Source organism: Amblyomma americanum, chromosome 2 (genome assembly GCF_052857255.1).
Source record: "Amblyomma americanum isolate KBUSLIRL-KWMA chromosome 2, ASM5285725v1, whole genome shotgun sequence".
Classification (NCBI taxonomy): domain Eukaryota; kingdom Metazoa; phylum Arthropoda; class Arachnida; order Ixodida; family Ixodidae; genus Amblyomma; species Amblyomma americanum.
Genome location: NC_135498.1, coordinates 218,022,929 through 218,048,101, shown reverse-complemented (window position 1 = coordinate 218,048,101; position 25,173 = coordinate 218,022,929). Strand labels below are relative to the sequence as shown.

The window sequence follows — 25,173 nt, the reverse complement described above, 5'->3', positions numbered from 1 at the left end:
TGACCATGCACCTGTTCCTGACATGCGCGCTGCGGTCGGCCCATTATGACTTGGTTGGCTATAAAAGCAACACTTCCCAATAAACCTGCGTTCTTCTTGTTCTGGCTATCTTGCTGTTGTCACGTCCTTCGCGGCACGGATACATGGTGTCAAAAGTGGCTACGACGCTCTAGCTTCGGCAGCGGTGGAGTACGAAGCATGGAATGGCTGCAGGCACTGGAGCCCCTGCGTCTGGCAGGGAACGTCACAGCATCATGGAGCGTCACGGCATCCTCTTTCAAAGCAGCATTCTCACCACTCACAGCATCGTAGTTTTGTTTCATTTCTTCAAAAACTGAATTCATGTGCTGCATACTTCGATTCGCCTCGGTGACATCTGTTCTCAGCGACAGTATCTCGGCACGTAAATCTCGCTCAACAGCTTCTCGTGTATTCTTAATTTCAAAACATTGCTCATCTCTCAGATCGAAAAATTGTTTGTTCACATTGGGAGTCATGGTAAATCACAGTAAAAAAAAGCAACGAAAGAACACTCTTGGGGCAGCAGTGATGAGAAAAGGGAAAAGATGGGAAAACGGCGAAAGCCTTCAGAAAGGAACAGCAAACCAACCTGGAAGATACGAAGGTACGATGTAAGGTTCTATTCACAATGCCGTCACTGCTGCCAAGAAACCTGCTGTGTCTGCAGTGGGTCCTTTTAACGGGTTGGCGGCTGAGGTGGTACGGCAGTCAGTGATGCATAGAATCCAGTGCGCAGAGTCGACGATGATGGTTTGTTACGCAGTCATGAGGCAGCCACGACTACAATCGGGGTCGTGGCAAATTCTTCTGTTCTCTCTTCAAGTCCTTGGCGTCTCCTTTCTTATGAATTAAGATAATGTTTGCATTCTTCCAAGCTTCTGTTACAGTCAAGGTCATAAGACATTGCGTATACAGGGTGGCTAGTTTTTCTAGCACAATCTGCCCTCCGTCCTTCAAGAGATCTGCTATTACCTGATCCTCACCAGCTGCTTTTCCCCTTTACATTGCTCATAAGGCTTTCTTTACTTCCTTTTTTGTTACTGGCGGGATAATGCATTACTGTGCGCTACTGTCTCATTAATGTTCCGATTACATTGGCTACTGTACACATTTGTGTAGAACTCTTCGGCCACATTAACTATCTTATCCATATTGCTAATGAAATTGCCCTCCTTGTCTCTTAACACATACATCTGGTTTTTACCTATGCCTAGTTTTCTTTTAGGCTACGTTCGTTCTTTAGAGCATCCTCGATTCTCTCCATATTAAACTTCCTTATGTCGGCTACCCCCCCCCCCCCCCTCCCCCCTCTTGCGCTTATTTACTAACTTCGATAGCTCAGCAGTTCTATTCTGTCGGTAGGGTTAGACGCCCTTATGCTTTGGCGTTTCTTAATGAGATCTGTCGTCACCTAGGATAGCTTGCCGGTATCCTGTCGAACTGTCCTACCGCCTACTTCTACTGCGCACTCCGTAACGATAGCTGTCAGATTATCGTTCATTGTATGAACATCAGGATCGTCTTCCTCAGTTAAAGCCGAATATCTGTTCTGCAGCGATATCCTGAATTCCTGTACTTTCCCTCTTACCGCTAACTCATTAATGGACTTCCTCTTCACTAGCTTCTTCTGTTCCCTCTTCAAGTCTAAGCTAATTTGAGACCTTACCATACTGTGGTCACTATAGCGCACCTTTCCGAGGACGGCCACATCCTGAACGATACCAGGTTGAGTGCATAATATGAAGTCGATTTCATTTTTAGTCTCACCATTGGGGCCCTTTCAGGTCCACTTCCTGTTCTCCCGTTTGCAGAAGAAGGTATTCATGATCCGTAAATTATTCCCCCCCCCTCCCTATCTGCAAATTCGACTAATAGCTCTTCCCTGCTATTTCTAGAACCTATCCCATAGTTGTCTAACGCGTGGCCGCCAACCTGCTTCTGGCCCACCTTCGCATTGAAGTCGCTCATCAGTAGTGTAGTGTGATTTTACTTTATTCATTGCCAATTCCACGTCTTCATAGAAGCTTTCAACGGTCTGGTCATCATGGCTGGATGTAGGCACGTAGGCCTGCACCGCTTTCAGCTTGTACCTCCTATTGGGCCTAATTACAATAGCTGATACCCTCTCGTTAATACTATAGAACTCCTCTACGTTGCCAGCTACATCCTGATTAATGAGAAATCCCACACCTAGTTCTCATCTATCCGCTAATCCGCAATAGCACAGTATGTGTCCGTCCCTTAGTTCTGCTTGCTTGTGGGCATGCGAATATTGGAGAGTGTACCTTTGGGGTCGTCCATTCATATTACGCACTGACCACACCCCTTAGCTCTGGTCACACTCCTTAGTACAAACGGAGTAGATTGCCGACCGTTCCGGATTGCAAGGTGGCACGCTAGGCTGCTGGCATACAACTTTAGGATTGATTTCCAGAAGGGTGACAAGAATACTGTTGCTGATGCTCTTTCAAGGATGCCCCTCCCAGGTCGTGTGGAGCAAGAGAAAAAAAAAGACCGTTTGTGTTGTCTCCACATGCATTACTCAAGCAGAGTTTGTCGTTCAAATGATGCACGACCCGCTGCTGCAGCCGGTTATGAAGTGGGTGACTTCAGCGTCGCCTGCAGTGAAGATGTTGCCTGCTGAGGCAGTTCCGTTCTACCGGGTGCAGACTGAGCTCTCAGTCGTGGAGACAAATTTGATCATGATGATGAATTTTTATGGCGCAAGGGCACCAGTGGCCAAAGAGCGCCATGGCACAAGGCTTTTTATTTTTCTCAAGACCCATTTCCCAAGCATTTCACCCTAAAGGAGCCCAGCACCAGGCAGGGAAAAGCTTGTACCCAGTGTATCACCGGTGGGTACCAGGCGGCACTGGGGATCGAACCCCGCACCTCCCACATGCGAGGCGGATGCTCAAACGACTAGGCCACCACTGCGGTCGGAGACAAATTTGTAGTACCTTCGTCCCTCGTAGCACGGCTTCTTGACATAGCCCACAAGTCCCATCCGGGAGTGACAAGGACAAAGCAGCAACTACGTGAGCAATACTGGTGGCCTGCTATGTGCAAGCAAGTAGAGCAATTGATTGCATCTTGCGGGGTATGTCGATCTGTTGACAAGTCTGCAAAACCCGTGACACCACCTCTGCAGCCAGTTACATTCCCATCTGCACCATGGCAGAGGCTAGGAATCGATATTGTGGGCCCTTTTTCCAATGTGCCTGCCGTTGGCTTCCTTTTCCCCTGCAGGCAGCGTCGATGGCTTCTCCTCTGGCAAAGCGTAGTACAAGCATTGGCCTTCCACACCTAAACAGTGCAGCAGCAAAGCTTTACGGCGCGTAGGTGGGTGGGCGCTGCAGGGTTACGGGGTTTGGTTACAGGGTTATTCGTAAATGCTGGCTTTCAAAGGTCAGCATTATTTTCACAGTCAGGTCACTTAATGCTAGAAGTACAGTCAAACACTGCTACAACAATTTACAAACGACGCTACAGCAAAATTACCGCCACCATATTTTCGATTCCCAATCAACAAGCCCAAAGCAATGCAATTATGTCTCCCCAAAATGAGAATTTATCTGAGCGAGGTTCTACTCCCATTAATTGTTTTTAATGGCTTTCCAACTAAGCTGCCAATCTGTTCTGCGCATTCAAATACCGTATAAGCGCACGTAAGGGTCGCACTTCTTTTTCCAGATTTAAGGGCCAATTTTTCATTCTACGGCCCGTACACACGACGCGGGATAAAAAAAATTTAAGTAAAAACACACAAATCAGGAAATGAGCGGCATTTATTCTACATTCAATCGTCACTCATGAAGTATAAACCTAAGCTGGTGCTGTGCTCTGGTGCATGCTTATCCCTCAAGAAGTCGTGCAGCATGTCCTCTGTCGACACGCAGCCATTCTGCACTCCCATCACATAGCGGAGCAGCTCTTCCAGTTCAGGAAACTTGCACGGCTTGTTTCGGAAAGCGCGCTTTTTGCAGCTCATTACATCCTTTTGGTCACACGTTCATCGAACGCACTTCTCGGCCACGTCAAATTTCCTGCCCACCACACGCTTACTGAGTTCGAGAGCAATCTCCCAGCCATGTAGCTATTGCGGTGCTTGTCCGTCACGCTAAAATTGTGCAACGCTTGGCGGCAACACATGAAAGCCACAACCATGGTGAGGTAACGCGCTGCCACAACTCCCGTGCCTTTGATAGCCACAAAAAGCTGGAGCTGGTGGTACTGATGCCGATATGGATAGCGGGAGCTCGCAACGAAGATAAAAATTTACGACGACGACGACGACGACGGTGTGTGTGTGTGTGTGTGTGTGTGTGTGTGTGTGTGTGTGTGTGTGTGTGTGTGTGCGCGTGCGTGCGTGCGTGCGTGTGTGTGCGTGCGTGCGTGCATGCATGTATGTATGTAATGTATGTATGTATGTATGTATGTATGTATGTATGTATGTATGTATGTATGGAATGAGATGGATGGATGGAATGAGATGGATGGATAACCTTCGCTTGGTTACTTCTACCCGCTTAAAATCTATTTTTTCTTCACCCTCCCTAAACCCCAATGCCTTGGATAAATCAGCCCCGCTGCTTTCCACTATAGAGTGAAGCCCTTTACAAAAAAGCATCAAGTGTTCAGCCGTTTCCTCCTCTTCGCACGCAACGCACGTGTCAATCTCGTGGTACCTGACTCTATACGTCTTAGTCCGCAAAACTCCAGTCCGGCCTCATACAACAAAGAGCTTCCCCTACAATTATCATAGATATTTTCTTTGACAATTTCCTGTTTAAAGGTCCGGTATGTTCCCAGTGCCGATTTCGTCAGCATACCTGTTTTCCACAGAGCTCTCTCTGTTTCTTTAACCTTTTTCTTAACCGATAATTGCTGATTTGCCCCCTTACTGCTGTCCAGATATTTGCTTGTCAATTTTCTAGTTCGCTTTCTCCATTTCGTGTCAACATTCCTTATATACAGGTATCTGAAAACTCTCCTAGCCCACTGCTTTTCCCCCATTTTTCTCAATCGCTCCTCAAATGCTATCTTACTACTAGCTTCTCTGCTCACGAAAGACGCCCATCCCATATCACCCTGTACTCCCTGATTTGGTGTATTGCCATGTGCTCCCAAAGGTAGCATTATTGTATTGTATTGTATTGGGTTTTATGGCGCATAAGCAACTTAGGCTATCATGCGCCAAACACATGGTATAATTTATTTAAAAAATTGGGTGTCCTCAGCGAAAGTCCTTGCCCGGCCGGAAAAGGACTCCGAGGAGTCCATCAAATCGAATGCGGACCTCAGCCTTCTTCTCAGGACTGAGAAAATGGACGAGGTGCGTCATAACATGCGCGAAAGCACGGGGTAAAAATTTTTAGAATTAGTATTTCTGCGATATTTGATATCATATTTTGTTTAAGATGTCCGAGTCTTTCAGAAAATTAAAAACAGATGAAGTGCTTACAAGTGGATTATCTCCTAAACGTAAATTGGGGTGGAAGGGAATGCGTTCGTCATAAAATACAGTAAAATATTTTTTCTTAGCCGTTCGTTTAAGTTGTGCCCACGCGAATAAAATGTGATTAACTGTCAGCTCATCTCCACATTTCTCGCATAAGGGTTTGTCTTGTTTTGTCAGTAGAAAGTTGTGTGTTAGGTGTGTGTGTCCGATGCGCAGGCGGGATAAAATTGTTTCTATAAAACGTTCCTGATGCCTGCATGATCTCCATTCTCCCAGAATAGGTTTTACTAAATGTAGTTTGTTATTTTTTTTCTTCACTAATCCATGTACACTGCCATTTTTCTGTAAGTTTATTTTTTACTAACTTCATGCAATCTGCATAGGGTATATTTACAGTCTGGACTTCCTTATGCGAGCTTGAGCTGCGCACGTGTCAGCTCTCTCGTTGCCACGAATCACGAGATGGCTTGGTATCCAACAGAGCTTAATTTCATGTCCGTGAAAGACATAAGAGCGCAAACTGGCAACACGGACGAGGAAGGGAACAGGACGAGCGCTACATTTCAACAGGGTTTATTCAGGGAAGAGCGTATATATAGCCTCTGACCTTATCCATGCTCTTAATCTCAATTTGACAAACATCTACCTTTCACAGATTCGCAAACTGGCAACACGTTCGTGTTGCCAGTTTGCGCTCTTATGTCTTTCACAAATTTGCACCAAGCCCAGTTGCAAGTACTTCTTAATTTCATGTCCTTGTGTTTCAGCAGTTATTATGTCATGTATTATATTTCCTATTAAAGGTTCCCTTATGTTTTTGGCTTTCAGTGCTGTGATTGCACTCAGCGAGTCCAGTAGATAATGCTGTTTTGAATGTTCTTTTCGACTATTTTTGATACAGCCACCGAAATGGCATAACATTCAGCTGAGAAAATTGACGCGCACTGAGGTAACCGAACTACCTTTTCCCATTTGTCTTGCACTACAGCACTTCCAACGTAAAGTGATGTTTTAGAACCGTCTGTATAAAATGCTGTGTATTCTTTGTACTTTTCCTCTAGTGCCAAAAATTCTTGTAGTATGTGTTCACATGGAGTTTGCTTTTTCTGAAATTGTGTCATTGTGTAGTCCCCTACAGCGGGAAAGGTATACCAAGATGACAGTGGTTTGGGTCTCTGGGCGACATCAGGTAGTGTGTCTAAAATACCCAATTCCTGATAAATTTCTTCAAAACGGAGGATAAGGGGTCTCGTCGAATTCGGTTTGTTACTAAAAAGCTGCTTAGACAGGCACTTCGTAACTATGGAGTAGCAGAGATGTTTTGGTAGTGAACGGGTTTTTAGGACGTATGCACATGTGAGCATGGCTCTTCTATCTGTGAGGGCTGGTTCGTTACATTCGACATATAGGCTGTTTATTGGTGATGTCCTGTATGCCCCACTTGCAAGGCGCAAACCTGAATTATGTACTGGATCTAATTGCTTAAGGTAGGATGGTCGAGCTGAGTTGTACACTATACACCCATAATCTAGGCAAGAGTGAACTATGCTGCGGTAGATGTGCAAAAGGCAGGTTCTATCAGACCCCTAGCGTTTATGTGAAAGCACCTTAAGGTATTTAATGATCGAGAAGTTTTCTTCTTCAGGTTCTTTATGTGGGGCAAGACGGTCAGTTTTTTGTCAAACGTTATGCCCAGAAATTTGTGTTCACTTTTTATCGGTAATTCGGTTTCGTTCAGGTGTAGTCTAGGATCTGTCTGTAGGCCACATTTGAGTGAGAAAAGAATGGCCACTGTTTTCTGTGGGGAGAACCGGAAACCATTTCGGTCAGCCCATGTTGAAAGTTTATTTATTGTTAACTGCACCTGTCTTTCGCATGTTGATATGTTTGAGGACGTGCAAGCTATCTGCAGATCATCGACATAGATCGAATACATAACAGACCTTGGAATTATTTTGCTAATAGAATTCATTTTAGCAACAAAGAGGGTCGTGCTTAAGACACTTCCTTGAGGCACTCCATTTTCCTGAATGAAAATTCTCGAGGGGGTTGAACCGTGGCGTACATTGAATGAACGGTTTGACAGGAAATCTTTAGGCAGTTCAACATCCTGCCACGAATGCCAAGTTCAGCCAAGTCGTGAAGAATTCCGTACCTCCAGGTGGCGTCATATGCTTTCTCTAAATCGAAAAAAACAGCAAGACATTGTTTGTGTATGAAGGCCTCACGGTCAGTATTTTCAAGGCGAACTAGGTGGTCTGTTGTGGAGCATGCCTTTTTGAAACCGCACTGATGGACATCGAGAAACTCACCGGCTTCTAGCACGAAGGTTAATCTAATATTCACAATACTTTCAAATGATTTTGCAAGGCAGCTGGTGAGGGCTATGGGCCTATAACTACTGGGAGAGGTTGGTGGTTTTTCGGGTTTTAAAAATGGAACGATGATGGCCTTCTTCCAGGTTTCGGGTAGTTTACCTGACACCCAAACCTTATTAAAAAAACATAAAAGTGCCTCTACGGCAGGTTCGGAGAGGAGGGACAGCATTTGATCCGGGCATCCGGGCCCGGTGCTGTCTGTTTACCAGCGGACAAAACTGTGCTGATTTCTTGAACTGTAAATAAATTATTATATGGTTCATTTGTATATCCACTTGTAGGGAGTCTTTGTTTCTCGGCTGTGTTTTTGTACGTTAGGAATGATTCTGTGTAGTGTGATGAGCTGGTAACTACCGAAAAATATTCACCTAAAATGTCTGTCTGTTCTTCGATGTTTGTCTGTATACCACAGGAGCTGTTAGAAGGGGAAGTGTGAATGAGGAGTATTTACCATCTAGCTTTCGTACCTTCTCCCACATTTTTTTTGATGTGGTTGAGCTATTTATTGATGTCACGTAACTTTGCCAAGAAGTTTTTTTGGCACTACGGCGGATATATCGGGCTTCTGCCCTTGCCTTTTTAAAGTTTATGAGATTTTTATGCGTGGGGTACCTTCGAAAGTTTCCCCATGCTTTTTGTTCTGTTTCTTTTTTGCTAGTCTACATTCTTTTGTATACCAGGTTTTGCGGTTTTGTTTCACCACTCCAGAAGATTGAGGTATAGCCAGGCACGTAGCGGAGAATATGCAGTTTGTGATGATTTCATTGAGTTCATCTATACTTAAGTTATTTTGATCTATTTTTCTAAGCTGGCATTTTCTTGAAACAGTGCCCAGTTGGCCAAATGGAGTTTCCAACATCGTGGTTTTGTAGGAATGATTTGCGGAGATGATGTTAGGCTTATAAGAACGGGTAGATGATCGCTACCATACGGGCTGTCCAAGACATCCCATTTAAGAGCAGCAAAAACAGAAGGCGATGTAAGAGACAAATCTATGCAGCTCCATTTTCCGGAGCTTGGAGAACAGTGTGTGTGTTTGCCCCTGTTGAGCAGGTTTATATTATTGCACAGAATAAAATCTTCTAAAATACGGCCTCTAGTGTCCGTTTGTTCGCTTCCCCACAAATTGGAGTAAGCATTAAAATTGCCGACTAACAGATATGGCTCTGGTAATTGTTTTAAAAGGTCTTCTAAGTCATGGAGTGTTACTGTCAGGTGTGGTTGAAGGTATACGGAACATCCTGTAATTGTTTTAAAATGTACTACAGATACTGCAACGGCTTCAAATGTAGTTTGAAGCTTGACTTCACGAGTGGCCACGTTACTTTGAACGACTATGGCGGTACCTCCAGAGAGCCTATTTGGTTGCTCTCGGTCGTGGCGAAAGACTTTATATTTACTTAAAATATTTTTATGTTTTGATCCCAAGTTTGTCTCCTAGAGACACAAAACAACCGGGGAATATAAAGCAAGAATATCTGTTACATCACTTAGTTTTTTAGTATGCCTCGACAGTTCCAGTGAATTAGGAACGCCGTATCTAATAACTTTTGGTGATATATTTAAAAAACCTATGCTCCCGGTCTTGTGGGAGTTTTTGCTCCCTTTTTGTGTTCAAGGGAGTTCCGCCGCCACTGCTGCGGGGGCGGGCTACTGCTTATATCCATCGCCTCATGCGAGGCGATCGATTTCCGCGGAGAACACGTGGGGGTACGGATTTGTGGCTTCTCCCTACAGGGGGAAGCCGTGCGGCCTACCGGCTCAGGGGCCAGCGAGCCTTTCTTTTGAGATGACAGGGCAGCCTTGGCTGCACCTGTCAAAAATGTGGATGGCCCTGCCTGGGCAGTGGCCTGAAGTTGGCCCGCCAACTTTGGCTGTGCCAGAGGCCGCCGTCAGGTGCACCTCTGGAATGTCAATGGTGCCGACACCAGAGTGCCGTTCGAGTGGGGGACGGGGCAGGCACACATCAACGATGGTGTTCTGTGTGCCCACTGTCACCAGACGCCGCTTGGCCCCCCGGTCCACGGCGTCAACATATGACCTGGCTGTCTCTTCCTTAAACTTCTTCCTTGCCTCAAGGTAAGATATATTTTCTCGTACTTTCAGATTGATGATTTGTTTTTCTTTCTTGAAAACTTCACAGGTTCGCGAGTAAGCTGCGTGTGGACCTTTGCAATTCGCACATTTTGTTTCAGTTGCTTGGAAGTTGTCTGTTTCATGTTCGGTTTCGGCACATTTGCCGCAGGTCTCCTTGCCTCTGATGAATGCAACTGGGACAGACTCGGGCAAACGAGTGCTGCCGAATGTTAGAACGATGTGAGGTGTTGTTTTTTCTTCTTTACGCCTTATTGTGATGCGGCGAAGGGACGTCATATTTTGGTCACGCAAATTCTCGAGGAGCTCTTTTTCATCCTCTGTCATTAGCAAGCGCTCAGAAATTACTCCCTGAACGCTGTTCAGGCTTCTGTGGGGTGTAACAGTAATGGCAAGATCGGCAAGTTTCTCTTGTTGGAGTAATGCATCACTCTGCTTTTTGGATTTCACTTGTACAAGAAGATCTCCTGAGGATAGTTTTTTTGCTTCATATTCCTCGCCTATGTTAGCCACTAGCCACTTTTGTATTACAAACACTGATAGTGCTGCCACTGGAGCGTTTTGCTCAACAGCGTGGACTATCAGGAAATGTGGGAAATTTTCAGTAGATTTTGCAGTTGGAACTGCGATTCCTTCGGTGCGGTACCGTTTCCGGTTCCGATCGTTTTTTTTTTTAGGGGTGGAAATTGAGAATCCATGCAACATGTATGGATTAAGGGTTCCTATTCTGTCACTTGTGCTTCACCCTTATAGACACAAGAAGGTCCCGGAGATCCCCACCTGGTATACAGATGGGGAGCCCGTCGGCCGGGGCTTGACCATGGCCCTGACCGCCACCGTTCATGGTTTCTACCCTTCACCTTAAAACCTATTGCCACGGTGCGGATGACAGCTTCGGTATGGGAGCTAGGGTCCGTGGTGGCGCCAAGCACCATCACCTTGAGACTCAAGGTGCCCTTGCGGGGCCAAAGCTAGCCTCCCTACGCCGCGTTGTTTGATTTCTAACCTTGCTTGAACATCTAGTCTCATGCACAGGACTGCATTACCGAAAGTCAGGCTAGGAACCATCACCCATTTCCAGATCCCTCTTACCACCTCATACCTATTTTAATTCCACAGGTCCCTATTTTTCATGACAGCTGCATTCCTACTGGATTTATTCATTACATAATTACGTATTGTTCACGCTCTGTCAGATACTCAGCACCGTTATTTATCCACACCCCAAGATACTTGTACTCATCCATTACTACTAGCATGAACTCGCGTATTCTATGCTCACCGCCTCATCATTTAATATCATGAATGCAGATTTTTCCTTACTAAACTTGAAACCTAATCTAACTCCCTCTGTACCACAAATGTCTATCAACTTCTGCAAATCTTCCCTGTTGTCAGGCATTAGCACTATATCATCCGCACACATTAGAACCGGTAATGACTGTTTAATCCATTCTTCTTGCTTGAAAAAAGAAATGTTGAAGCCCAGTCTGCTCCTCTCTAGTTTGGTCTCTAACCCTTGCAGGTACAACATGAACAACAAAGGAGACAGAGGACATCCTTGCTTAAGCCCCTGCTTTATCTCTATAGGCCCCGATACATTTTTTTCCCATTTTATAAGCACTCTGTTACCTTTATATATATCTTTTAAAAGATTAATTACTCCATTTTCCATATCCAATGTGCCCAGTATGTCCCACAAATCCTCTTGAATAACGCTGTCGTAGGCTTCCCTAATACCCAGAAATGCCAGCCATAGGAGCCTGTGTTCCTTTTCAGCAATCTCTATGCACTGCGTCAATGAAAACAGTTTATCCGCCAATCTCCTTTGTTTCCGAAACCCATTTTGTAGCTCACGTAGCACCTCCTCGTTCTCCACCCAAGCCTGCAGTCTGTCCTTTATAATCTGCATCACCACCCTGTAAACCACAGATGTCACTGTTATGGGACGGTAGTTACTTACGTCAGCTTTGTCCCCCTTTTCCTTATATATCATGTTCATTCTACTTAATCGCCATTCATCGGGGACTTTCCCATCCACTATCATTTTATGCACTACCTGTATTAATGTTTGCTTGGATTTTGGTCCTAGCTTCTTTATTAACATAATCGGAATACCATCTGGTCCTGTTGATGTGCCACTAGGAACCTTATTTTCTGCCCTTTTCCCACTCTCTTTGCTCAAGTGAAGCAATTGCAGTAACCGATCTATCCTGCTTCGACAAATTATGTGCCACATTCATGGTATTCCAGCGCAACGGCACAAGAACGAAGATGGAAAAGAAGGACGAACACATGAATGGAATACCATGAATGTGACTCAATGCCAACTAGCCCAAGAACTGCCTCTACTGAATTATCTGCCACATTTCTCCAAATTTTTCTGTCATCCTTGTTCCTATGTGTTTCATTGCCTCATCCCCTTCGAGTCGAATACGCTGATCTGTAACAATAAACCTTTGCTCTAGCCTTGTCTTATTACTCATTGCGTTTAGATGTTTCCAGAATTTTTGGGCTGCTTTTCTATCCTGTTTATTTACTTTTGACATCAATGTGGAACCCTTTCTTCTAATTTCTAATTTTCTCATTAATCAAATAGGATGCTTGCCTTCTACACTTTATGAAGGTATCCCATTTTCTGTCTACTTCAACTTCTGGTTCCCCCCTTTTCTTGGAATATCTGTGTTCCCTGGACGCTTCCTGACGTTTCTCTATCGCCCTCTTGACCTCCCCATCCCACCAACTCTTGGGTTTGCGTCTTTTCCCTTTTAGCTTTACTCGCACCTTAGCTAGCTCTAGCTCAAATAATCGAGTTAATTTGGTATAAGTCCATTCTGTTTCACTATCCTCAAAAATTACTTTCTCAATTCCAATTGTTTTTCTGAGTAAAAATTCCCCTCTGATTGTTCATCTCGCTTCAGTCCTACATTGGTTTCTCTTCTGAAACTCAGCTTGATACGTTTGTGGTCATTGCCTAGACTTCTGGAACCATGTTCATCTATGCTCATTACCCCTAATCTATTATACACAAGTGCGTTATCTATCGTCGAGTGCAGACTCCCTGCCTCCCATGTTATGAGCCCTTCACACTTCTCTGTACTGTTGCATACAACTAAACCATGCCTGTCACACATATCCAGCAGCATGCTTCCTGTCGAATCTGTGTACCCATCCAGGTCTTCTATATGTGCATTCATGTCGCCTGATACAATGATCTCGCCCTGCCCTCCTAGCTCATCAATGTCGCTTGCAATACATTCTACCATTTTCCTAATTTCCTCTTTGGCAGTAGCTCCTGTCTACAGGTATGAGCCGCGGCCTCGGGTGCCATCTATGGGCGGCACCAAGTACAAGCACAGCGGTGCAATAGCAGAGAGACGTTGGTTCTAGGCAGAATTCACGGAACGACACGTCACTGGTATCTTGTCTTCGAAGAATCGGAACATTTGTATTTCCAACACATATTCTAAAGCATTGATTTCGAGGTGCATGTGACACCCACAGTTCAATGCCAGGGTAGGAAAGAAGCAGGCTGGAGACCAGGCAGCAGGCGACTATGACATAGGCCCTAGGAATAGCAGAAAGGAGTTATTAGTGAAGTTCACAAAGAGAGATAATGTACAGATCATGAATACCTTCTTCCTCAAATGAGCGAACAGGAAGTGGACGTGGAAGAGCCCCAGTGGTGAGACTAAAAATGAAATCGACTTCATACTATGCACTCACCCTGGCAACATGCAGGATGTTGAGGTCCTCGAAAAGGCATTTTATAGCAACCACAGAATGGTAAGGTCTCGAATTAGACTAGACTTGAAAAGGGAGCAAAAGAAGCTACTGAAGCAGAGGCCCATTAACGAGCTAGCGGTAAGAGGGAAGGCACAGAAGAGGGAAAGCACAGAATATCGCTTCAGAATAGATATTCAGCTTTAACTCAGGACAACGACGTTAATGTTCAAGCTATGAACGATAATCTGACAGCTATCATTACTGAATGCACAATAGAAGTAGGCGGAGGGACGGCGCAAGGTAGCCAACATAAGGAACAGAGCTTGTCCTGTATTTTCTTCCACTCTGTCCGCGTCGTTGCGCTGTTTGCCACCAATAAGGAAGTTTCATATGGAGAGAATCGAGCATGCTCTAAAGAACGGAGGTAGCCTAAAAGTGGTGCAGAGGAAACTAGGCGTACACAAAAATCAGATGTGAACGTTATGAGCCAAAAAGGGTAATGTCATTTGCAACATGAATACGATAGTTGAAGTAGCTGTAGAGTTGTACACAAATCTATACAGTAGCCAACGTAATGAGGACATAAATGAGACAGACAGTATCACACAGCAATGGGACATCATGCCAGTAACGTAAGAGGAAGTAAGGAAAGCCTTTTGAGCAATGCAAAGGGGAAAAGCAGCTGGTAAGGATCAGGTAACAGCAGATCTGTTGAAAAATGGAAGGGAGCTTAAACTAGAAAAACAAGCCACCCTGTACATGCAATGCCTTATGACCTCGAGCATACCAGAAGCTTGGAAGAATGGTACCATAATCTTAATCGATAAGAAAGGAGATGTCAAGTGCTTGAAAAATAACAGACCGATCAGCTCACTTTCAGTTGCCTATAAGGTATCAACTAAGGTAATCACTAATAGAGTCAGGTCAGCCTTAGGCTTAATCAAACAAATAATCAGGCAGGTGCTCGCAAAGGGCTACTTGAGAATGGACCATACTAAAACAATCAATCAGGTGAGAGCGAATTGTGCATAATATAACCAACCCAAATGTATAGCCTTCACAGATTACGAGAAAGCGTTTTGATTCAGTCGAAACATCAGCAGTCATACAGGCATTGTGGAATCAGGGTGTAGAAGAGCCCTATCTCAAAATAATGGAAGATTTATATATAAACTGCTCAGCTACCATAATCCTCCATAAATTCAGCAATAAAATTCCAATAAGGCAAAGCGTCAGGCAAGGAGACACAATCTCGGCGATGCTATTCACCGTCTGTTTACAGGAGGTATTCAGAGGCCTGAATTGGGAACAGTGTGGGATAAGAGTTAATGGAGAATACCTAAATAATTTGCGATTCGCTAAGTCACTCAGGAGGTGAATTGCAAAGCATGATCAATGAGTTAGACAGGCAGAGCAGTACGGCAGGTCTAAAAATTAATATGCACAAAACCAAAGTAATGTTCAACAGTCTCGGAAGGAAACAGCAGCTTAGAATTGGTACTGAGATGCTGGAAGTGGTAATAGAACACATCTGCTGAGTGCAGGCAGTGACCACAAATTCAAATCACGAAAGCGATATAACTGGAATAAGAATGGAATGGAGTGCATATGGCAGGTCTGCTCAGATCATGAATGGCAGTTTATCAATATCCCTCAAAAGAAAAGTGTACAACAGCTGTATCTTACCGATGCTCACCTACGGGGCAGAAACGTGGAGGATAGTGAAAGGGGTTCAACTTGAATTGAGGACCACGCAACGACCTATCGAAAGGAAAATGATAGGTGTAACATAAAGAGAAGGCAAAGTTGGTGGGGGAACAAATGTGGGTACGGCAGAAAGCTAGGTGGCAGGGATAGGGAGGCCACAGCTGGCTCAGGACAGGATTAACTGGAGAGAGAGGCCCTGCAGTGGGCAAAGTCAGGCTGATGATGGTGATGATGGCATGAGCACACGTGCATCTCATCCACACAGAAATGTCTCCAGGCACTTTGGTCTCAGTAAATTCTCTCCCAGGACAAAAGTAGAGCCACTTTTATAGCATGAGCAGAAAAAATAATATGCATACATTGTTAACCATTGTAGCCGGTGCGTTTATACCACATATATGTCCACTATAAGATACTTCCTGAATACAACAAAAATAGCACAATGGTGCTGATTTTGAAACTGCAAAAGACCGACGCTGACAGATTTCTTAAAATAAACATTGTTTGTGAACTATCCGAGCCAATCTGACAATGTTCTGGTCTTATTTCATTGCCAGAAAGGTTCGGCTTGAGCAAAATTTTTCACGGGACCCATGAATTTCGTTGTAGCACGATTCAACTGTAGTGTCATCAGCGTACGATACGCAGTTAGTTGTTAAGGCCACAGCTGGCACAGGACAAGGTTAATTGGAGAGATATGCGAGAGACCTTAGTCCTGCAATTGGTGTAGTCAGGGTGATGATGATGATGTGGCAAATCATTATTGTAATATGAAAACAGAAAAAGGCCTAACCGCATCCTCATGGAACACCTTGATTAAATGTTATTGGTCATGATAAATCATTTGATATCTGGACAAAGTGAGTTCTGTTAATGAGATAACTACGCAGCAGAGTTAGAGTAGGGCCACACATGCAGAGGGATTCGAAGTTTAAAGAGTATGGAATGATTGGGTGCATCAAATGCTTCAGTAAAATCAATAAATACAGCTGCCGTCCAAAATCCATTGTCATTAAACTGTTTAATTGAGTGAGTGGATTCCACCAGTACAAGTTTGGCAGACTGAAATCCCAAATGCGTACAATGTGCAGAATTTTCCATGTTCCAAACACTTACCCAAAACACTACAAATGATACGAATGTGCATGCCGCGACTACAACCCTTGAACATCAGTAGAGTTAGTTCTTGGGCTAGTTGGTATTCTTGATTGAAGCTCATATTTTCTTTTTTCTGCGCAATGGCACAACGCCCAAGAAAGAAAGAACGAAGAGAAGAAGGATGAATACAGCGCTGTGTTCGTCCTTTTTCTCTTCGTTCTTCCTTTCTTTGGCTGTGTGCCGTTGTGCAGAAAAAAAAAATGAGCTTCAACCCTTGAACACTAAGCGCTGCCCGCACATCACCGGTACCATGACTGCCAGTTGTGCGGTACACACTGCGAGCAGTGAGCAGCGGTGCACAGCCTGTACATTGCCATGCCCCAATCGCCAGTCATGCAGCACGGACTGTGAGCAGTGAACGGCACTACACAACCGTAGATAATCCCGTGGGTGCATTTCCCGTGCCTCTGTATACCATTTTGTTCATCTCAAGTGGTACGAATTTCGGATGATAGTACGGTTATTTTTTGAGAGCCTACTGTATCATATTGCATGGCCCTACAAACAAGATTGTATCGTGAACTTAGGTTAAAAAACCCTGGTGTATGTGACTTAGCCCTTTCACACTCTCGCTCTGCCCCGCGAAGCCATCACTACCAGTGTTGACACCATGATGAACATTCACTGCCTTGGCCCCACACCACCTGCTTGGTACCATGGCAAGTGCAACTCGAGGGCATGTGGAGTTGTCTGCTCCGTGCATCTAGTTCGTAATAAAGCCCCTCCATGACGTTTTTTGCCAACCAGGTTAAGTAGCGTCAACCTCCCCTCCCCCATGGCTCTTCCTCCTCACGTAGCTTTCTTGCTTCCGGTCTTGAGCTGAAGCGCTGCGCTGCCGTTTGTGTTTCTCGGGGCGAGTCTTAACTGCGTTACATCGCTGCTGTTTTCATCCATCACCGTGTTGCTGTTCAGGTGCTATTTCTTGAAATAGTGTCGGAAAAAGTAGCATATCTCACTAGTTGTTTGTGTCCACATGCGATGATTATACCATGTGAAAACCGTAGAAATTTCTGAGCGTTCAAGCCACAAAGTTGACCGACACCGAGCGACAGGGACCGGAGCTGCTGCTTGTTGGTACCGTGATGCGCCTTCGCACCTCGTTGATAACACCGGCGCTCTCGAATTATGTGCTTGCATCACAGACTTGTATTCGGTAGATCAACATCTCGGCAAAACGACATGTGCCGCCGTGATTAACCTGTGTGACCGATAACGACTTGACGGGGTCTGATGTCCATGCGAGCAGATACAAAATGGACACCGACTTCCGCTGCAAAACGGAAATCGGAACTGGAAAACCTATACGCAGATACGGAAAGAAGGCAGCGGCGCACTTCAATGTTTGGTGTTACTCAAAAAAGTGGCAGCGACAAAAGAGGGGCCTTAGTCTGTAACTTTTACATAGGCATTGCGACAGTGAGGTGAACACTGAGCTTTGGCCCTGTCTACGCACTTACCCTGTCGGAACTTCTGTGGCCTGCATTATCAAAGAGCTGCTGTATGTTTTTCCACCTGCACCAATAGATTTCAAGCCATCACGTCATTTCCAACAGTGCACGCCTACCAAATTCCGGTTCTGCCATGGCAAGCTCCCATAAATATGACAGATCCAGATTCCCAGGGTAGTTGAGACTGCTTCAAACATTCAGGGCTGCCAGAGCGGCACCTTGCAAAAAGTACTTTGCTCTGTGCTACGCAGGTGCTGTGAATCGAAATAAATACTTGCACGCACTGTCCTTGACAAGGAAACAGTTTTTATAAAATTTATAAGGGGGGGGGGGGAATATAAAAACAAGACACAAAATGAGTTTTATGATTGTCCCTGACCAGATGAGTTTCCGTCCAACTCTCGACTTCAAGGAAGCAGTTTATTGAACACTGCATGAAGTGGCATGCATTCCAGGAGTTTTTCAGATTGCTAAGGTTCGCATAGCTGTGAGCATTCATGCAACCAATGTTGGCTACCTGAAACCTACCTCACATACCCCAGGAGTACATCTAAGCCAGTAATCTGCAACATTGCCATCTACTGTCGATATTCAACTGCATCTCATTACAAGTAGATACACAGTCACTAAATAAAGAAGTTGTCGGGAATTTCACAGCTGCATCTCCCCATTTAGTTATACCTGTGTGCCATTGCCATGTTTCCCAGCAAAGACTCACCCATCCAGGCTGAGGTCGCTCAGCTGTGCTGCAATCTTGTCCTCTGTGATGGTCAGCTTCCTGGGTGGGAACCTGCCACACACACATAGCTGGGCTCAGACACAAGACTTGCACCACACACATTACACTGTGCCAGCTTTGGATGGACCCTTTTCAAGAGTCAGGAAGCTTGTGTTCCCACACTGCATGGTGATCAAGAACTGGCAGTGCAAGCCAACAGTCAGATGTACTCAAAGTGCTTGCCAACGCTTGGCAGCAGTGTGCGTTGTGATCACGGAAAATGCACCAACATCTTACACATACAAAAACGCACGGGTTGTGCCTACAAAGATTGCCAGTTCATTAAGCCACCCCGCATTAATAAAGTATTAAGAAGACAGCACACAAGTTCCCGTCGGCATGTTAACAAAGCCCTGCTCTCTGTAATCAAACTAATACATAGCTTCTTTTTAAATGCCTAGTACTCATAAAAGTTAAACTTTCGCATGCATATTTAGATAAAACCATTTTTACAAAATTCACTTTCAAAATCTACTACATGTATAGCCTACCTATATAGAAAATTGAGTGGTTTATTACGTTCTTCAATGTCGCAAGACTCGTTTGCAAAGAACAGAATCATTCTGCTGTCGTCTGCCGAAGGGACGAGTGATAGGAAGTGCAGAAAAAGCGAAAGCTGTGAAAATCAACCTCCAAGCTTATCATTTGTTGCAAAAACAGTCCGAAATGACCCTTCTTGGCAGTACACCCCAATAAAGGTCAGCGTGATAGTGTGGCTAGGATAGCTGCCTTGGTCACCACTGCGCCGAAACTAACATACATCATTCGTTAAAATTTAAGCAGCGCTAACTTTTAGGACGAATACACAGAAGACATGACAGGACGGGCGCTGTTTTTTTTTTTTTTTTTTTTTTTAAATTTAAGCAGCGCTAACTTTTAGGACGAATACACAGAAGACATGACAGGACGGGCGCTGACTCCAACTATGTTTATTGAACACGTTTTTTCGTGGAACATATAAGACAAAACGAACCGTGAGCGCATGCGCATCTGCGACAGACCACAAAAAGAAAAGGCCAAGATGACAACGATGACAGCTAAGGTAGATTAATGAGGGCGGCACGCATTTCGTCCCATATTTTTAAGCAATCTGAATTCGCTGGCATGCAGGGAGACAGAAGTGGTGCTGACACACGTGTCGCCTTTTGCCTTGATGAAAAATGCTTCGGATAATTCCCGAGCTAATCTATCTTTGCTCCTGGTTAGAATTTTGATTTTGTCAAGCCGTGGCTCACAGTTCTCATCGTTTTGGTCCTTGCAAGAAAGGCAATGAGCGGGTAGATTCAGGCATGAGTCTGATGCGTTTCCCAAACTTCGTTCATGTTCCCTGGCACGGACGTTAACACAACGCCCTGTCTGGCCAACGTACACTTTGCCACAAGAAAGGGGGATCTCATAGACCACACCCGTGGCACACCGGACAAAGGGCTTGGCGTGTTTTGTTCCACAGCCGGATGTTGCAGGGCCACTGCTGCTGACCTTAGGGCACATCTTAGCCAGTTTACAAGGCGCAGAGAACACCATCGGGACGCCGTACTTGTTGCCCACCCTTTTTAGGTTATGGGACACCTTGTGGATGTAAGGCATAACCACTGGTTTGGCATTCCCGGGTCTTTCTTTTCTACGTGTCTTTTTTTGCCTTCCCTTGAATTTCTGTAGGAGTGCTTCGGTCACAGCTGTCAACACGTGATCAGGGAACCCTGCTTTTCGCAGTCTTTCTACCTCGCCCCGAAAGCTCTCTTGCATCATGTGAGGGCACGACTTAGCAAGTGCGGATTCTAGAGAAAGGGTCGCAATAGCCCTCTTAACAGTTTTTGACTGGGCCGAATCAAAAGGCAAAAAATCTTTCTTGGCTCTAGGGCGGTAGCACCAGCATACACACTTTTCTCCGAGCATGATGTTCAAGTCCAAAAACTGGAGGCGGTTAAGTACAGGTAACTCGTAGGTAAAAGAGAGCCCTTTTCCATGTTGTACAAATTGTTCTAAAATATTCATCGCAATTTCCTCATACCGGCCTTGGTCACTTTTCTTTAAAATTACTAAAAAATCGTCTACGTATCTAAAAATCTTCAGGACATTGCCTTCGTCAGTTAGTGAAGCCAAAGCGTTGTCGAATGATGCAAGAAAAATGTTACACAAAACTGGAGCGACACATGATCCGATGCAAATGCCCTGGCGCTGTAGATAGCGCCGGTTGTCAAACTCGATAAAAGTAGCGTTGATATAAAATTCTAAAAGTGACATGAAGTTATCTACACTTAAGCCGGCTGTATTCTGGAATGCGATAGTACCGTTTGCTTCAATGCACTGTCTGACAGCAATAAACAGGTCGTTATGTGGTATAGAATAAAAAAGATCTTCAACATCTATGGAAAAGGCATATCCAATCTGCTCTCCTTTCAACACACTGGCAACTTCCAATGAATTCTTGGTGGCAAAGGGATCAGAAAGAACCAGATTATTTAAGTGCTTAAGCATGAACCTACTAATATGTTGCTGCCAGGTACCTCTCTCGCTAACAATCGTCCGGAAGGGTGCATCGGGTTTGTGAGTTTTCACCGCAAAGAACACGGTCAAGGTGTTTACTCGAGAGTCCACAATGGCTCTTGCAAGGCTCTGGAGTTCCATGGATTTACATAGGCCAACTGCCTTAGTCTTGATACGGGTTGCAGACGGTTTAACTGCCACAAAGTTCTTCTCTATTGCTTGCATCGCCTTCTCGCTGTAAATGCCAGACGGTACAACGACGAAGCAACCTTCTTTGTCTGCTTGCAGGAGGGACAGTCCGCTGTTCTTGCAATACGCCACAACCTTCTCAGTCTGTGCTTTCCCTTTTGTGGCGGGTTGTCTCAATGTGGTCCTTGCCAAGCTGTCAACACCGTCCAGGACGCACCTGTCTTCACTGTCTCTTTCCGCCTTCATTGCTACGCGGCGATTAAAGGCCAACAGCTCATGAATAGACACGCTGGGCTCAAAGCAGTATTTCGGGCCTTTTTCAAGGACGTCCGTGATGTCTTTGGGTAGGGTAACATTGCCTAGCACTACTGGTCCCTTCCTAGCATCCTCTCTTCCAGCAGGCTTCACACCAGTGTGGAGGGCTTGTTTTAACATGCACGCCCATAACGACTCAGTGGTCCGGGCTGCCTGTCGCCGTAGGGACTGTAGCTTCCTTTTGGCCAACCATTCCACGTCTTCACTAAAACACACCAGGTCTAGCCAGTCTTGCAACAAACGCACTTGCCTCCATATCTCTGCTCTTAACACCTTGCTTACGCGTCTTGCATGCCCAAAAGACGGTGTAATGGACCCAAAAAGGGCACTCACTTCCACAGGTATGCGTCCTTTCCTGAGACAGAAGGCGATGAACCTTGCTCTGCAGGTGGCGACTGCGATGGCGCTCACTATCTTCAAAGGGTCAGGCTTGACAGAAGAAACACAAAAGAAAGGGCCCACAGTAGAAGAAAGTTCACTTAGTAAAACACGTTGCGGGGCTAGTTGGTTTTCCTGTGACGGATACCTTCAAAATATACCCCACGCTTTGTTGTTTTTTTGCTTTCTTGCACTCTTCTGTGTACCACATTTTGTGGTTTTGTCGCACTACTCCAGAGGACTTAGGAATAGCTAAGTGTGCGGCAGCTATAATACAAGTTGTGAATTTTTCATTTATCTCATCGATGCCAAGATGATCTAAAATCATTTTTTCTTAAGCGGCTTCTGCTGTACAATGTTGCCAGTCTGCTAAGTGAAGCTTCCAACGGCACGGTTTTGTTGGGATTATTTCCAGTGGAGATGACAAGCCAATTATTACAGGGAGATGATTGCTGCCATATGGGTTGTTAATGACATCCCATTTAAAATCACTAAAAACAAATGGTGAACTAAACGATAAATCTAAACAGCTAATTTTTCCTGTGCTTGGGGAGCAATATGTGTGCTTTCCCGAATTTAGTAGACAGACATTAGGTATTGCACAGAATAAAATTTTCTAAAGTGCAACCTCTAGTGTTAGTTTCCTCAGTTCCCCAGAAAGAGGGATGCGCATTAAAATCCCCGACTAACAAATATGGCTCTGGTAATTGTTCTAAAAGTGCTTCTAGGTCATGGAGTGTAACTATTAGTTGTGGCTCGAGATAAACGGAACATATTTTGATGGTTTTAAAACGAACAGTGACTGCAACAGCTTCGTACTTGGTTTTTAACTTGATTTCACAGGTTGGAAGACGAGAGTGAACGATAACCACAACAGCTCCGGAGAGCCTCCTCGCTTGGTCTCCGTCACACCGAAAAACTTTATACTTTTTTTTTAAATGTTTGTATGTTTTAAACCTAGGTTCATTTCCTGAAGGCATAATGCCACAGGGGAAAGCGAGTTTAAAAGATCTGTCACATCACTGTAATTTTTTTTTAAATCCTCGACAGTTCCAACTAATTCGGAACGCCATGTTGAATGAGTTTTGGGAGTGCAATTAAACATAAGTTCCTGGTTTTGAGGGTCCTGTTACTAGGGTACGGCCTCTCTTTTCTTTTCCGCTCAAGACAGTGGTGCCACTACTGCAGCAGGGGCGAGTTGTGCGTTGTGTCCACTGCCTCACTAGAGGCTCTGGACAACCGCAGTGAACCCGCAGGCAGGTAAGCGGTTTAGAGGCCTCTCCCAACTGGGGGAAGCCTTGCGGGCCGCTGACTGAGGGGCCGGCGGGCCCATTTTCAGGGGTGACAGGGCAGCCTTCGCTGCCTCTGCCGGGGGCGGGGATGGCCCTGCCAGAGGCTTTGCCTGGACAGTGGCCAGAGCCGGGGGTGGTGCTCCACCCCTACGCACCACATCCGCAAAGTTTGTCTTTACCGTAAATAGAAATGGATTTGCAAGCGCCAAGCTTTTCTGGCTTCTTTTGGTTTTTGGTTTTTGGGAGTTTAACGTCCCAAAGCGACTCAGGCTATGAGAGACGCTTTTCTGGCTTCTTTGATTGCTATGTTTTCTTTTGTTTTCACAGTTATGATTTCTTTTTCATTTTTCCATCTTGCACAAGACCTGGAGTAACCAGGGTGGTTTCCTTCGCAGCTGGCACAGAGGGACGCCACTGTATCGCAGCTCTCGGTTGGGTGCTCTTTGGAGGCATATTTCGGGCAGGTTTTATGACCGCGACAGTTGTTTGACCCATGGCTGTATCTTTGGATATTAAAGCATTGGTGGGTGTTGCGAATGTATGGTCGGACTTGGATTTTCAGGTAACCTACGTCTATTGTTTCGGGTGCTCTGCTTGCATAGAATGTGATGATCATGTGCTTTGTAGGAATTTCTTTGAAGACTTTTCTGATTGTGATTATCTGAACATTTACCACATTTTGGTCCATGAGACCGTCCAACATTTCTTTTTCAGGGATGTGGAGGAAGTGGGGGTCAGAAATTACGCCACGGACGGTATTGAACGATCTAGGTGCAGTGATAGTGATAGATACATCCCCAATAGACTGAATGTTCGAGAGCTTTCCTTGCTGAGACTTATTACCAATTTCGAATAGCAGGTCTCCACTGCCAATTTTATTTGGTTTGTACTTTAAGCCTAGGGCATCTGTCAGACATTATTGTAGTTGGAAGGGGGACAAGATTCAGGCTGGCTTTTCTTCAACTTCGGAATGTATTACGTGATATTTGGCAAAACTTTTCTAGGAATGGGAAGCCATAAAATGGATATGTTGTTCGGCAACAGCGCCAACCGCCCACCATGGAGCCCAACAAGGGGACGGGACACGAACTTAATTAGAAGAAAGCCCTGCCCACGCCAGTTGTACACTGTAGCCATAACCAAATACGACGCAACTCAGGGTAGTTGGTCAGACAAGGTTAAACCTAGCTGCCTATGAACAGTGAAAAAACCGAGAAGGAAGGAGAAGACAGGAAAGTTGTAAGAAAGAGATAGGAAAGTGAAAGGTAGAGGGGAGGATAGGAAAAGGCGACTGCCGATTTCCTCCAGTCGAGTCAGGCCGGAGGTGCCATCTACGGGAAGCTGGGGCCAAAGTGGTGTGTTGCCTCCGCCGAGGGGCCTTAAAGGTCCAAACGCTCGGCATCGGCTCAACCACCAGGATCCCCTTTTCCCCGGACACGGCGATGCCGCGCACGGCTAAGCGCGGGTGCTCGGGTCCGTGGCGACGCACTGCTCACCATTATCCCCTGGCGGGGATGTCCCTCAGGAGCCCGTAGTGTCGCAACTCACCAACATCTGCATGTAGCAGACGCCCCTGCTGGGCAAGATCTGTAGTGCTTCTTTATATTCTAAGCCTTCTTGTATTCTAATATCAAGGCATGAACAAAAGACAAGGCAGTGTGTTGAGCAATTAAGGCATATTTGTTCATTGAAACAATCAGTTAAACCACTGAGGCAAATACCAGCAACAAAAAATGAATAC

General features: G+C 45.2%; 1 protein-coding gene across 1 annotated transcript in view; it reads right to left on the bottom strand.

Moving 5' to 3' along the window:
• Positions 1–25,173, bottom strand: part of LOC144122164 (uncharacterized) — a 115,077-nt gene that overhangs the window by 23,111 nt on the left and 66,793 nt on the right. The window contains exon 4 of the mRNA XM_077655739.1: positions 18,712–18,783. Within this exon, the coding sequence (XP_077511865.1) occupies positions 18,712–18,783 (72 nt within the window). The remainder of the gene's footprint in view (positions 1–18,711; positions 18,784–25,173) is intronic.